General features: G+C 43.5%; 1 protein-coding gene across 3 annotated transcripts in view; it reads left to right on the top strand.

The window, feature by feature from the left end:
- cadm2a (cell adhesion molecule 2a) overlaps positions 1-16,156 on the top strand; it is a 154,098-nt gene that overhangs the window by 90,801 nt on the left and 47,141 nt on the right. For 2 of the 3 annotated variants that reach the window (XM_086131075.1, XM_086131073.1), the window contains exon 2: positions 8,866-8,892. The exons of the other annotated variant lie outside the window; for it this stretch is intronic. In XM_086131075.1, the coding sequence (XP_085987201.1) occupies positions 8,866-8,892 (27 nt within the window). The remainder of the gene's footprint in view (positions 1-8,865; positions 8,893-16,156) is intronic. 3 annotated transcript variants of the gene reach the window in all.

The following is a 16,156-nucleotide window of genomic DNA, read 5'->3' as shown; positions in this document are numbered from 1 at the left end:
GTCCTTTCATCGCCGACTGTCCGGAGAAAGGCAAAGAATGGACAAACCACTTTTAAACAGTCAAATTAGTTTCCGTCCAATGACGTTTTATTTTGCCACGTTACGTGAAACAAGTCAAGCTCGTTTTTGAATCGAGTGTGAGTTAACACGATTTAAGCTGAGCTATGTTTAAGTGGAATCATGATTTGGGAGCTGTATGTGGGAACTGACTCCGTTTTTAAACGTCCTAAATCCGGAATCCTAATTTATGAAAATATAATGCAATGATGTACATATCTTGCCAGACTCGAAGAATAAATAGAGTTGTCACACTAGTTCAGAAGTTTATAGTCAATATTATGTATCGGAGAGTCGCGTAGGCTGCCGATACCAGCCACCGAGACCGACTCCCTTGCCAATATTCTTTGGATTATGTTATTGTGTGAATTGAATTTTATTTCACACAAGTACTCGTGGTATCAGTACTTGGTATCGGTGAGTACTCAAGACCGAATACTCGTCTGAAAACATCCTTTTTAAAAGCAAAATGCCCAGGTACGAAATGGTTAACCTTTTTGAGGTGTGTTACATTTGTGACTGTTGATTGATTTGGCGTAAAATTAACAAGCAGTTCACCTATCTTTTTCTTGTGTTCCGTATTTATCAACTCATTTGAGCGTCCGTGTTGTATGGAGGAGTAGCAGAAGCCGGCGCCTCTATTTTAAGGGTCGAATATCTGCTGCATTTGGTGAATGACACTCAGGATCTTGTTTCCGGTTATTCAGGTAATATAGTGCATCCAGTTACCTTCTAAATTCTCCGCAGTTCATGTGCATGCGATGCAAATGGTGCTCGGGGGATGCTTGGCTGCATCATGTGGAGCACTGTGATGTCGGGGGCGGACGTTGAACAGATGGGACGAGCCACCTCCCAAGATAGTAATGTTCAATTATCTATATCCAATTAGCACCTCGGGCGAAAACGACAAAGGGAGAGTATTCGAAAGTTTCAATAAGCTCACACAGACATGGAATACGGACGTGGGTGTCGTACTAATAGAAAACCTATCAATGTATTTTCTTTTATTTTTGGAACAATAAGCCTGCGTGTATCGTCCTCCGGAGGCCACATTGGCTACACGCAGCTGCGCCCTCCGAACCCGCCCCCTGTCGCATTTACACGGGTCCCCCGGGTGCCTTTGGATAACACAATTGGAGCATGTCGGGGGGTCAGCTTTAATTCGATGTGGAGGGGAAAGCAAGTCATCTGCTTATTTATTTCATGCAATTAGACGACGACAAAAGAATTAGTTCCATTTCTGTCCATTGCCACATTTGTCTTCAGTAATTGAACACAATCTTGCTTTTGTTGATCCGTACATCTTTGCCAGGACAGATGAGGTTCATTTCTGCTGGTTGCAGCCGAGCCGTGCGCACCCTTTTTGCCCCCATTTGATTGGAGCCGGGATTAATCAACATTCAACTCCGCACAGTCAAATAGTCAACAATGTTTCTTGTTTGAAATGTAAAATGAACAAAGACAATTCAACCTTGCGCATTTAAAAAAAATAACCGCATAACTTACAAAAGTCGGCTTGATTGATGCTTCAAATGCCATAGACGGGCTAGTAAAATAAAAATAGGGCAAGAGTAGTGTAGTATATTATAGTATAGTTAAATAAAACAATACTCAGGCCTTTTCTTTTTTTACCCGTACCCTCAGAAGAAAAAAAATCTCTTATTACTGCAGTTTACCGGGTCACACCGAGAATGTACTAACCCCCCCCCCCCTTCCTTCTCTTCGTTTGGTGTTGTTCACATTTACGCTGTCATCTTTTCAGTTCTCACCTTCGTATGACATAATGACTTATCTCACAGAATAACCCTGTTGTTAGCTTACGGCAAATAACACAAGTGTAATTTCGGGGAAGAGCAAAAAAAAAAAATGGAGCTGCTGGTTGTCAAAGCAAACGATCCTTCCCAAAGCCCCGGTTGAGCTGCTTGTTTGGATTCGCTTCAACTCCCCGGAGGGAATCTGAGCTTGTAGCTTCATTAGGAAGACCACGTCACTGTCAGATTTTGCTTTGTATGTTACATCGACCAATGTCCGCGATAAGTTATGTTTCTGTTTATATTTGGACGTCAGATCAGGCAGAACGCAGGACTTTGAACATGCGTCTGGCCGCACACTGGAATGCGTCTTAATGAGCACGGACGCATGAGCATGCATTAATGAGATATGAATGTGAAGAGATTGAAACGGAGACGAGCTTGGTGCTTTGCCGCAAGTCCCCTGGTAGACTGGACCGAAAGTGGCGTCGTGAATAAATGGTTTGAGCTCAGCCTCAACTTTAGACAACTCTCAATAAGGTTTTTTCAAAACATGCCGGCTTACGTCTTGGCCTGGTTTAGTTTTGGGAAGTAAACAAGGGAAAAACCTAAGAGCCTATCACGATGGGGAAAAGTTTCTTAGAACCGTTCTTCCTCTCGTCGCCCGGTGGTCAATAGATGCCCAATCACAAAACGTATCAGCAAACTCATATTCATGCGCATGAACCATCACTGGGAATGTTTTTGGTTCATGCACCTCTCAACATGCAGGAAAGGCACCTGATGCCATAAGTAGAATGGGATATAAAGGCGATGGTTTGAATATGAGCGCTAACAGGCACCGGCCTTGACTCCAAGCGCCAACAATCACAGCGAGCTCCCTTCGTGTGATACCAAACGCTCCCTTGAGGCAGAGGTCACCTGTCAGCTACCCCGTTGAGACACACTGAACATATTGCCAATTTGCCGCCATTCTCGCCTTTGTAATGCAGCGTGGCACCTGCCCGCCTTTGTTCGCTGACCTTTGTATAATTCAGGCCCGGCAAAATGCGATGACACATTTTTTGATCAAAAAGTCACAATCAAGAGGAGGCGGAGCTTTCCAGACGGGCTACGTGTTTTTAGATCGCAGGGGATAAAACATCTCTCTGGTTTATGAACATCGTCTATCCTGTGGCCGGGCTTTTTAATTTCTTTTCACTAAAATGATCACTGGGTTCCTTTATTCCCGATAATATGACGTTGCCACGATATGCTAGTGTGACCAGATAAAGTGATTTACCGTCACTGAAATGCCAATAGAATTTTATATTTGGTGTGTGGTGGGAACCCAACCAGAAGGAAAGAGATCATTCATTCGCCTCACCTTTGAATGATACTACACATCTTATCCTGGAGGAAGTTAACCTCTGGTTAAAAAAAAAAGAAGATTGTATTATCTGTTAAGTTTTCCTGTCCCCTCGCCCTTCTGATGAATGGCAGCAGATTATAGGTTGGTGACCGTACGCCTTTTTGCTTCAAAGCTTTGTCTCCAGCAACGCTTTTGTTAGCCCCGGAGGCATCGATCACAATTGAAGTTCACCTTTTAAACTATTCATTTGAAGAAGCAGTGGAAACGGAAAGCATTTGCTGAGTTATGGGCTCTACCCGGACTGTACATCATCCGCCGCCAGCACCTGTTTTGACAGCGTGTGTGCGCACGCGTGTGTGTACGCCACATCCCGCTGCAATTCCTAGTTAGACGACACTTGATTCATGATTTTGATATCCCTCGGGGTTTTTGTAGAAATGGAAATGCGCTTCTCGAGCTAAGGGGGAATCTGGAGACTCGCCGTAAGGCGGCGTTTTATAAGCGGTCCGTGTGTGCGGGCGCATGCGCTTGTGTATGCGGACCGGTTTAATTTTTGCTGGTCTATTTTATTTTCTTTTTTTTTTTTTTAATATGATTGCTTGGTTAAGAAAACTGTCTTCCAGTTTTCTGCTGTCCAGTTTTGTCCTCATTGTTTGGTCTCTCCTCAACTGACACCGAGTGCTCAAGATTTATTGTTGACCCTTCCTAGATCCTCTCCGCGTTGACTCTGTAGCTCTTGCAGCCTCTCTCGGTCGCCGTCTCGCAAGTTATACAAAGGCTCAATTTCAAATCTGCGCCAAAAGTCTTGCCCTTACAAAGGGGAAAAAGTCACTTCAATTGTCAGAGCGATGTTAATTTAATATTCTAGTGTGGTGGTCTAGAACCGAACTACATCATACTGAGTTCACTTGAGGGTCCTAATTACATAACTTTGAGGTAAATCGAGGATCCACAACACACACACACACACACACACAGCAATTACGCAGAAATCTGCGGTTTGGAGGGAAAAATTGTTGATGAAACATTTCAATGTCTGTGTTACCTTTGCTGAAAGGCTTCTTTTGTTGGATCTCCGGAATAATCCAGACATAGGTGGATTCCACAAGCGTGGACACAGATAAGGTTTTGACACAAAAAATGTTGATTTACGAAAATGACAGACTGACAGAGTACAACAAAAGACGCTGGGAACAAAGAACCAGGAAATAACGAAACAAACCAAAAAACGCTTGCAAAAGGCAAGGATGAATAGAGACGTAAATCATCTTTAACACTTCGCATACAAACATCAAAAACGGACCCCCCGTGAACCAACGGTATTCACCGAGATGAGTCAAAAGATCTTACATGGCCGCCCACTTCTCCTGTGGCGACATTTTGCTGCATTCTCTGCATCGAGTAATCATGTCGAATTAATTTCCCAAGCTCCCAGACCTAAGAAATAGATGGCACATCACAAAGATAAATGTCATATACCAGCAATCCTCCCTCAAGGAGAATCCATTGTAAAGCAATTTGCATGTCTGCTTGACAGGAAAAATTTAAGGGAAAGTAACTTGTCCTTTACTAAGTAATGCTCCGGCAACTGTAATTAAGTCGCGTCGCAGTTATTACTGTCGTAATGCACAAAATACATCTTGTGGATTTTAACGGTTCGGCAAAATCATCAGGTTGCACTTATTGTCACTCAGTCTGACCCACCTTTAGGTATAGCGACAGGCTGTGAATTACCCGGGTTGCATTTGCGATCTTCTTTTTCATTTTTAAATTGTGGTGTAGACCTAGATTGCATCATTTCTAATATGGTAGTTAATTAAAGTGTCATCTAAACCAACGGTCCTGAACCACAAAGCCATTTAGTACCGGACTACACAGGGAGACTGAAAAAAAAAAAATGTAATTGGCAAGAAGTTTTATTTTGAAAATCAGGTGCATTTTCCCGTGCCTCCGTACACCTGGCAATCTTGTCTCAATTATGTGATGCGGCGGTAAAAAGAAGTAAGCCCAAAATGAGTAAATCACACCCATCCCTGCATGGAGATCTTCTTCGCAAAGGAGAAAAGGCCAAATGATGAGACATCAGACTACAATCTCCCAAGAAAAAAAGAAAGCTGCAAGAGATGATATCAGCAGTCCTTCTTAAAATACGCTTTTATCGCGACAGGTGACAGGCGCCGAGCCCGCTCTGCGTAATATGTGGAGGAAGGCTCGCAAATGAGGCAATGAAGCCTTCAAAACTGTTTCGGCTCATGGCACCCCGCATCAAAAGACCAGCCCGGATTAAAAAACAAGGTGGAATAATAGAAATTGCACTCCCGTCGAGATAAAAAAAAAAAAAAACACACATTATTTGCTTGCATTTCCATCATTCTGCCATTGTAAAATTTCTGTCATCACGGCGACCAAAACCCAAGTTAAGGTACCACTCTTCCTCACTGATTTTAGCGTCAATCATAAACTGACATGGTGACCGGTGAGCGTGTCTGTTCTATCTATCGGCATTGTGTCGCTACAAAGGCCAGATTGCATGGCGTCCTTCACATAACCACACAGCGCCTCATTGCCTGCGCACCACTACAGATGCTAACACACATGTCCGACCATCCGTCCTCTGCGGGCATCCCAACCACGATTCACCGACGTGCGTGCTAATTATTTTAAGGAGTGGAAATGAAAATATATTGAGTGACAAAACCAACAGATGTGTAACCCCCTGTAATGTGAGGGGGAACAATGATGCAGTCGACAGATTTAATAAAGCAGGCAGTATGTTGGCAATAAGCTGCGCTAAGCAAGCTTGATTCCATCTATTAACACTGTTTACCATCGTCTTTATTGCCTCGAGATGAATCGCAGCCGTTAGCGTAAACTGGGCTAAATAAGACACATTTTGCCCCCCCCCCCCTTGTCTTTATTCCGAGCTGTTGTAAGACTAACAAGAAAGTCATCACGAGTTTATGAATGACTCGTTGGGAATGTGACGGCGCATACATTGGCCTCGTTTTATTCAAACAGTTGCGCGCGTCAGTACGTTACACAGCCGAATACCCCGGCGATCGCTGTCTGCACGCTGGTGGGATCCCGGTTCCGTAGCTGCTGGTGTGTCAGGCAAAAAGAAACGCAGATGCTACTCAAGAACGCTCTCCAGCCTGCCACCAAGCAGCCACGCATGCCCTCTTCAGCTGAAGAGTATGCTAATACGATTGTTTTTTTTTTTTTCGCTCTCTCTGACATCACAAATCAGCTCAACCAGTAATGAGTCACGTGGTATGTCTTAGAACCCCTTGTAGTACCTGTGAATTAGGGAATCCCTATAATGCTCTTGTGCGTGGTCACATTTTCGCTGTACTTCATTTGATTGAAAAAACAAAACAAACAAAAAAAAAAAAAGCAAAAATGTGATTGTCTAGTAGAGGCATTTCCACCTATAGAATCCAGTTCATCGCTGGACCCAATTCGACTGTAACAAGTGAAAGTGAGAACAAATCGACCTTCGTGCCCCTCTGGGGATTGCTGTGATATGTTGTGACGTAATAACCAGCGTGATTGTACTTTCATTGTCACGCCAAGATTCGGCTGCAGGGTACATCTGCCTCCTTGGAAAGAAATCCAGAGGAGGTGAGTAAGATTGAGGCGAAAACAAAAAAAAAAAAAAACTCTAAATAGTGCTCAGCTAGAAAAAAGCAGCTGTGACAAGACTGTCAAATGAACACTGGTCCTCCCAGGAGACCTTTACCCTCAGGGATTGCTGTGATCACCACAGTGCCTAGTGTATGTGGATGTGAGTCACAGCAGGTGGCGCCTGTATGAAGTATCACACAGTTTATTTATGACAGCTCCCCTGCTGACGCTCGGAGACTGAAAACAAGCCGCTCACAAATCTGAGCATCACGGTTGTGACAGCAGACACTCACTCTCTCCACCTGCACTCTTTGTTTGCTCGTCGTGTTAGCCTTGAGCCGCAGTGACCAAAGTATTCGATTGCAAGGCTACATTCATGTTCAGACCAATACAGCGATGCTAGGAGTTAGATTTGTTCTATGAGCACTCTTGTAATTCGAAATGCTTGTCTCAAATCATTGTTCCCCATTGACATGAATGGAAGTGTCATTAATTTGTTCCAGGCTTCGCATATATGTCATATGTGTATTTAGTGTATAAATAAAAATTTCATTCTATAATACTGTACTTAAGAAAAAAAAACTTACAACGAGCATAATTAGAGGAATTGAAGTTTGTGCATCATAATTAATTAACTGCAGGTCCTTCTGAATTCTAATCTTTCTGCTACCATTAAAAATGGTTTGTACGATTCTTCATACACAAGACCTTTAGTACATTTTGTACTTCCTCGTGGTATTCTCCTTATTATAAACCAGTCTGTCAATCAAATAATCAGGTTGATATTGTTCGATAAGGGACTCCCTCTGTGCTTTAAACCCCCTGTCGTTTAAAATGCTTTCCTGCAGTCCTTGGTTTACGACAGTCAAATGTCCTAACTGGAGTGCATTGGGTCCAATCAGGAGTGCGGCAAACTTGTAATAGGTGGCCATTACAATCAATCTGCACGTGGCATGTGAAAATGGAGGACTGAGAGAGAGCCAAATGAAAAGCGTCTACAATATCAGCTTCCTGGGACTTGTGGAACTGTTGTGCTGGTTGCTTAGTAACTGTAATACTCCCAGATACAACTGCGGAGTGCACGGCAAGTAAGCCTTCCTCCATTTTACGTCACCCACCCGCCCCCCACCCCAATCCCCCATCTGCCTTCTCACTGTGATTTTACTCCAAAACAGCTTTTTGTGTTGCTGAACTATGATTCATGTCCTTAATGTTACTTTTCCTATCTGCGAAGTTCAATGAGTGAATGAAGGAAGCAAAATTAGTTTGCTAATTCGAATCCGGCAGCTTTTATAAATGTTTTTTAAATAAATGCAAGATACAAAGAATAGTGCTTTTTTTTTTTCTTCTTTAATGCATGTCACCTGCAGATTGCGCCTGCAGTGACATTCTCTTGGGTCTTCCCATCCTGTCCTCTTTTTTTCTTTTTTTTTTTCCAACTGTCTCTTTGAGGTTTTCAGCCTCACCGGAGCCAATCCAATGGATCCGTCAATTGAGCAAAGGTGTGTGTATAAAACACTCCCGCTGGATACGCGCACACAAATGCACACGCACAGAAATAGGCAATCTGTGTTGTTTGTTTCACTCGCCGCTCTCTCTGATGCGACGCTTGGTTCTGTCCTCTCTTGTTTGGGGGAGAGTGGGGCATTTCAGCGAGGGGCTTGTCGGGCTGCCTCATGTCATAACTTATTCCTTCTCAGAGGACAGTCGTGTCTGGGCCTTTCGCGAGCGATTACGCTGCTGTCAGTCACCGGCGGGTGCCGGCCTTCAACGGCGTTTGCGTGGATGACACGCACCGCTGACTCAGCGATAACCGCAGAGTTTTACAGGACAGTCAAATGGCGAGATGCCTACATTGCGGTCGATTCATTTAAAGTGAGCGTGGTGTGAGCTCAGTTTTGAGGGATTCCTTATAACCCCTTTCATACACCTCATATAGAGACACGCTGTCATTCCAGCAGTTGTCTAATCATGTATTCTGTCTTTGTCCCTTTTCCTTCTGTTTTTTTTTCCCTCTCTTCCTTCCTCTCGCTGTCTGTCCAACCCCCCACAACCCCCTTTTTGTCTCCTTGTGGACACCAGTGATGGCTTCCAAAGGCAAAGTCAGAGGTGAGTGGTGGCCATGTTTGGTTTACCTCCATCCATGTAGGATTAGAATGACATGTGTTCCTTGCTCGCCTAGTTTCCAACAAGCAGTGCCGTTCACGTTGGCATATGCATGGAGTGAATTGCATTTCCATTGTAAAGGGTTCCCCAATCTCCAGCCAATATTGCCCGGCATTTTAGTTCCTTTTGCTTTGGGTCACAGTTGGTCCACTCTGCCGTCCATTCATGATGCTGGAAAAAAGGGTCAGTGGTCCACCGCCAATTTTGACTGAAGAAAAAAAAAAAATGAAAATGATATCAAGCTAAACCAAATTGGTTGGTGAAAATGATCGTTTCGATCAATTGGCAAGTCTACAAGAAACCGAGAAATAGTTTGCTGTAGTTTAGTGCTAATGAACCACTACACAGTCTTTCGGTTTTGATAACAAAACAGGTAAAACCTGACCCGCTTTGCCTTTAGACACTCTTTACAACCTCTGTGTAAGGTTCGGAGCGTTGAATTGCACCTACTAATTTTCTACCTAGGTGATAAGTAGCGTTCTCTGATTCTGACAGAAGCATAAGAAATCCTCTCCCAGTTCCGGGACGATAAGAACAGTCTTTTGTGTCAAGTAACGGAAAGCTTTGCTATCCTTCTAATAGTGCTGATTATCTGCTCCCATAAAATGTCGTCTCTGTACAATACGGGAATCCATACCGTAATCCAAAGTGCTTTGAGTGGGTCAAGAGTTTCGGACAGTTAACCTTCTCCTTTCCCTTCTGCCACCGTCGCATTATCATCATCATCGCCAGCAATAATAGTAGCGCTGTAAATGCAACCTCATGTCTGATCCCATTACTCTTCATCATTCCTCATACCCGTGTGTCCTCCTGGAGTGGAAAATTCATTTGAAGCGTTTGCAGTATCCACAGGCCAGAATTTGACAAATAGAAGAGATCATTAACTGTCATCTGGCTGTCATTGTCTGGTTTAAGAAACCCACCTCACTTCAATTCGGTCAACAGATGTTGTGGAATTGAAAGTCAAGCACACGTCTCCCTTTGTTTTTGCTTGTCATTCGATTAGTTTGTGCTGTACGAGTGTTTGTTTTAGTGTGATGAAAGTTCATTTGCCTCCCAGGATCCGCTGCAGTTTTGAAAAGTCGGCCGCTTTCAAATCCCTTGTAAATAAAAACCCGACAATGGGAATCCTGCATTTGTTCATCAAAGAGCCAAGCTGGTTTATTTACAGCGCATGTTTTGCAAGCCACTTAGTAACTCACAATCCTCATATTTTTGTGCACATGTGAAACCACGATTAGAACCACGCACTGTGTATACAAATCACCATTATCAGTTGTATGAGTATCAGTTATTTTTCTTTTGGAAACAACTAGGGAAGGGCATAAGTCATCGATTCTGTCAATCGTGTGGAATTAATAGTTTCTCGCTATTTGTCCACAACAAACAGAGGAGCCGTTAACTCACCCTGTTGCCGTTGCTGTCATGATGTCACTCTCGTGGCAGCTGAGCTCCATTCATGCGATGGCAACTCGCCCTCGACACACCTTCTCATTTATAGTATTAGCAAGTGTGTCTAAAGTTCAAACTCCATCGGGCGGTAGACACTTTTCTATCTGGAGCACAACAACAGTTATAATCATGAGTATATTCACATGAGTCTCACAATTCCCCACAAACAAATGTTTTCCGATAACGAGGCGATCATGAATAAAGATGCAGAAATGCATGCAGAAATGTCAGCCTGCTTCCCTCTCCCCCCTCTGAGACAAGCACCTATGTTTTTATATATATATTGCTCTCACTCACCTTGCAGCTGTCATCTTCTACTCTATGAATTTTCCACGTGGAAGAAGACAACAGTGTATGCAGTATTCATGGAGGCCAATTTAGTTCCATTTTAAAACCATCCGTTGTATGCCCTTGGCTCAAAAAAAAACAAAACTGTAAGATCCCAGCGAGTGTGGACAAGAGGACACTTGATATCACCTTGAACATCTTCCACTTAGGTTTATATCTTTGTCCCTTTAAATTGATGGCCCTGATTCAAGGGCAAATTATATCAATTTCCAGGAGAAGACCTGCCTGTGAAATTGTCGAGCATGCTTCATATTTGCTTTCAACACCAAAGGATGGATTGATAGAGGCGTCATTTAATTTTGCTTCTTTGTCTCATAAAGAAAATCTCTTGAGATATTTGTGTGCTTCCACGTACCCGACAATTTTTGGGTCGGTGAACATTTCTCACTGGGAAGAAAACAACATGCTGACCTTATTAAGTGATGCAGCCATGCGCCCTCTTCATTCCGGCCCCAGCTGTGAGTGGTCCTCTTTGCTGTCCTGCTTTGTCACAATGACGCAGGACATTGTTGAAATAACATACTGCAAATAAAGAAAGGTGGCGATCTACGCTCAACGCAGGTGCTACCGTTTTTACCTCAAGGATGCCCAAATTAATGTCGGTCTGTACAGTGCCATCAAAAATTAAGTTCCCTCCCCTTCCCTTCCTGTTACCTGTTTGGTCATTTTCCTATTGCATAACCCAAGCGAATTTGACCTTGAGGGCATGAATTGATGGCTGGACATTCATCTGTGTCATTTTGGTAGACAGCAGAATTACATGCTCCATTAATTACAGCAAGTAGTAAAGTCCAAGATGAATATTTGGACTTCAAGATGGCGCCGCGAGAGTGGCTGCCTTTCCAGCAGCTCCTATATTTTGTTCTTTTAATTCTTCCTTTCATAACTTTGCTGCTGTGAATTGGGAATTTCTCCATTGCGAGACTAATAAAGGTTTTCTTATCTTATCTTATCTTAAGTAGTCCAGGCCCTGATGAAGCAAAGCGGGTCAAGCCCATTTCACTGCTACCAGGATGTTTTTCTTTTTGTGTATGTGTGTGTGAATAATTACTGTACATTGTATCAAAATTTAAAATAAGGAACCATCCTGTGGAAAAGGAGCAAACATATGTGGAAAGCTGTCTTCTTAATAGGACTGGTTTATTCCATATCTGATCAAACTGAGTGGCTCATAAATATTCTTTCAACAAAGCAAGCGGCATACCTTCTCTATTTTGCTTGTAAAAAAAATGTGCTGAAACCATTTTAGCGCCATCTTAAAAATGTTCACTTTGGTAACACTAACAATTACTAACAAGAACATGTAATTTAGATGTCACAGTGCATTCTGACGGCTCATTATTGCATCCATGGTGTAATGGCGTCAGTGTTTGATTTTGAAGGCACAAAATGTGACACAGAACGTCACGTTTTTGAGGAGAAATAGGTAGGTGGTAGTAAGAAAAAAAACAGAAAGATTGGAACTGAGTTTCTGTGGCTATAATAGTTAGGAAACATGTTTCGCTTTCACCCACAAATTGTTGGACCAACTTTCCCAATGCGCCTAACAGCTCTTGTTTGCATATCTTTGTTGATGGAACAACCACCGGCGTGATGATCTTTAGCAATCATTGTGCTCTTTCCATTTCAGTGAATTTCTTCAACGTTGACACAAATGCCCTTTTGTCTGCAGGAAGAACTGGTTTATATTTAGTGGTCAAGATATTTGTTTTGAGGCCGCGTTCATCCCGTTAAATTTAAATTTGAGTACTTTGTTCAAATTCGGCACCGGCGGGGGTTGGACATTCGCGGTCAAAGTCAGTGGGAACTCGCAAAAAAATGTTTTTGGCAATATCTCAAACACACTCGCTGATTCTGACTTCAGCCTACTGTGTAATAGGAAATTTGAGCTCTTTGTCGGAAAGGTCAAACTTACCATTTGCAGATGCGTACCAGGGTCGTTTTTCCTGATGTTTCTTAATCTCGGAACGTCATCAACATTATAGAATGGAAATTTGTCAAGAATTTTGTCATCTCGATAATTGGAGTTTTAATTTCCAGTAATTTAAAAGGCAACCACTCTGACCAAAAACCGTGCTCTGCCTTTCTCCGTTTTTTTTTTTTTTCCTCCATGGTTATACATCATAGTTGTACAGCTCGGTTGAGCTCCAGTCCTGACATAAAGGTCAGCAGCTCCAGGCTGTCTGTCTGGCTGCACTTCTCCTCTTCTTCAATGCATCCTGAATGCCTAAATAAGGAAAGTTAGAAGACTCTTACTTGAAAGGTCATGCCGCAAAACAGAACGGAAGCGTGTGGAATTTTAGCTTATTAGTATTGGTATTGTCCGCGAGTTTGCTTTTCATTCAGCACTGGGGCTGATGCATTTTTGGAGAGGTTGCTCTTCGTTGCTTTCGAAAAGATAAATATATAAAATTAAAATCTTGATGCAGCATTGGCATTGTTTGCTGTAGTTTGGCTTTGATGAGTGGTCTGCAGGCACAGGTCCAAATGATTGTCAGGAAACTCTGCGGCCAGCTTTGATTGTTCTGAGAACATGCGCTCTTAATGCTCGAGTGAGGAAATGGGATGTTGATGAGTGCTTCCACTTTAACGCACAGCTCATCCAGAGAGTCAGCTGTCGTCAAGTTAAAACGTGGAAGTTCAAAACTATTTGCCATTCGATCAGAGGCAACGTTCACCTCCGGCGTAGGTAAAGTTCTAAACGAGTGAAGGGAAGCTGATTTCCCTGTCGTAACACTCGCTAATGTCATGCAGATGAGGAAGCTGTTGACCTGCTTCAGCCTTGGCACGTCATTCAGAACGCGAGGGCAATTAAACTCAACCTCGCGCCAACACCCCATCCCGACGCTCTTCACGAGCACAATTGGAGAGCCAGCATGTCGGGGAAGGATCAAGATAAAAGCAAAGGAGCGCGGGAGGATATGAAAATAAGAGACAAAGAATGTGGAAATGCACCCTTCGGGGATCAACTCCGAGAGGAGATGAGCGACAGAGCCGGGGGCCCGGGCGAGCGAGGGAATTGAGCGGCATGCGAGGGAATCGAGCGGCATACGCCTGAACTGGAGGGAAAAAAAAAAGAAAGTAGGGGAACGCTCCGAGTTGAAGAGAAGATCTAAATTTAGACATGGAAATCAGGAGAGAGCAGCTGCCTCCTTTCCTCGGGAGATACATTTAAATCAGGTTTGGGTGGCCAGAAGGGAGAACCAAAGAAGCTCCTCCGCTGGTCAATTAGGCGCACAGAAGACTTCATTGTTCTAATAGAACCATCATGGCGGCCCCTTTGGCCATTTCGGTCCCAGTGGACCCTTCACGCACCGGCGTTCTTGGATGTCATTGGGCCTCCTCCTTGTGCAGTAACGTTTATTTGGACTCCGCAAACACGTTATTAATCAGAATGCAGTGTTTAGACTGGTGGGGGGTTATCATCAAGAACATTTCAAGAAGTGAAATTGATACATGATATAAATTCACTACAACCGGTTCAGTAATTCATAAGCACTTTTTTTAAATTGGTTCCGTTTAATATGAATGGTTGAAAATCTACAATACACATTCTCAAGAAAGTTGAATATGTAACATCAAAACTTGTGAAGATGCATCATGCCGTTATTACAAAAAGGATTTTCCGTAAATGTTGCGTCATTGCTCACCAATATCAGAACACCCCCCCCCCCCCCCCGAATAGATTACCCGACTGGAGAGAGAACATTGCCCGCAAGCAAACAAAGCCACGGTAATAAAAGCGCAGACAAATTTCGAAACAATTTTTCCCCGAGGAAATAATCGGAGCTGCAGTAATCCGTTCGGGGGGTTCAAAATGCCCCCCCCCCCCATCATCAAACCTTTATTAACTGTTCAGGCATGTTTTAGGAGGCATTTCAACATTCTTAACTGTTGTACAAGTGAAAAGAAAAACTCCACTTGCATCTTCCGTGACGAATGACTCGGGAGGGGGGGATGGCAACATTCCCGCTCTAAAAGAGTAAAAAGAAGTTAACCATTGTAAAACCGTAATGTAAAACAATTCATCCTGTGGCCCGTTTAATGTTACAGTGGAGACTTACTTATTTATTAGGATGGTTACTTCAGGACAATTTTGGGGGGCTACGCTAGCCACCTGTGACTATGCGATACTCTGCACAGCCTTTCTTGAGCATCACCCGCGAGAGCCATCAATGTAGGAGGTTGACTATTAACTTCCCCTTTGTGGCCAGAGCCCAGGAAATTAAATCTTTCCCACCGGGCTGAACGGTATGTATGGGCAGCCCGTCGGCGCAAGTTGGGGGGAAAGAAAATGAGGCAAAAGTAAGTGATGTGCAGAGAAGAAGCAATAAAGAGCGCAAGGACAGCGGCGAGAAGCTGGTAAATCACAGGCCAGAGCACGCCTCATGCAAAACTTGCATGAATAAAACATATTTCTCTCTTCCCAAAGCTCCGATCCATTTGCCTCCTCCTCGTCCTGCCTCTCTATCTTTTCCGTGCATGATTAACCTTGGGAGGCCTTCATCAACGCTGGAAATGACCCGTGCTCTTTGACTTACCCTTCACCTCCTCACAACAATCTCCCGCTCCCGCTTCATCTCTCCACGCCAGCTCCGATTGTGCGTTTTGTTTATCTCACCCGGGCTGTCAATTTAAGTATTTGACGGCTACTCAGTCAGGAATTCATTTGGAGTCTTTCATTTTGAACGTGCCCTTTTTCCAAAAACAAACAAACATATATATATATAAATATACACACCTAATTTCTTTCCACTGTGTTTTTTTTTTCCTTTATGATCCTCTCCTGGGGGAGTTAAGATGAGAGTTAAGTCTGGGATGAATAATCTTCCTAACCTAAGCCTTTATTCACACAGCCTTTAAAGCCCATCCTCTGGGGATGGGAACAGAGATAGATTTATGGTTATTTTTGTTTACTTGTTCCCTCCCTTGGCATACGCACAAATACGGCACATATAGGGGCAACGCGGTGTGGGGAGTGGTTGGCACAGCCTCCTTACAGCTGCGAGGTTCGAAACCGAACTCGAAAAGCTCAAAATGGTCGATCTATGTACTATGAGCTGTCCGTTGTGCTCAACCTTTGCAAACCCTCTCCATGGTGCTGAAAGCTTTTTTTTGCAATCTACTGTTACCTTGTCTCGGTTCTTTTTTTTTTTTTTGGGGTCATAGCGCTACCCACACATGCACTCAGCTCCCCGGGGAGCAGCTTTTAATTTGTTTTTCTCTGTGTAGCGAGGTTTCAGGGTCGCCACCGCAGGCTAAAATGCAAGCCGTGATCTCCTATGCGGCAGTCTCAGTGGTTGGATGCCAAAATATGTTTGCCCCCCCAACACACACACAGACCCAACACCTTAAATCTGTTTTGCATTCTATATTTACAGCTATTTCATGAATGAAGCGTCATGTC

This window comes from Hippocampus guttulatus, chromosome 15 (genome assembly GCF_054856545.1).
Source record: "Hippocampus guttulatus isolate MCC_2025c chromosome 15, RoL_Hgut_1.0, whole genome shotgun sequence".
Taxonomy (NCBI): Eukaryota; Metazoa; Chordata; class Actinopteri; order Syngnathiformes; family Syngnathidae; genus Hippocampus; species Hippocampus guttulatus.
The sequence above is the reverse complement of the archived record's forward strand: the minus strand, read 5'-3'. Positions and strand labels throughout refer to the sequence as shown.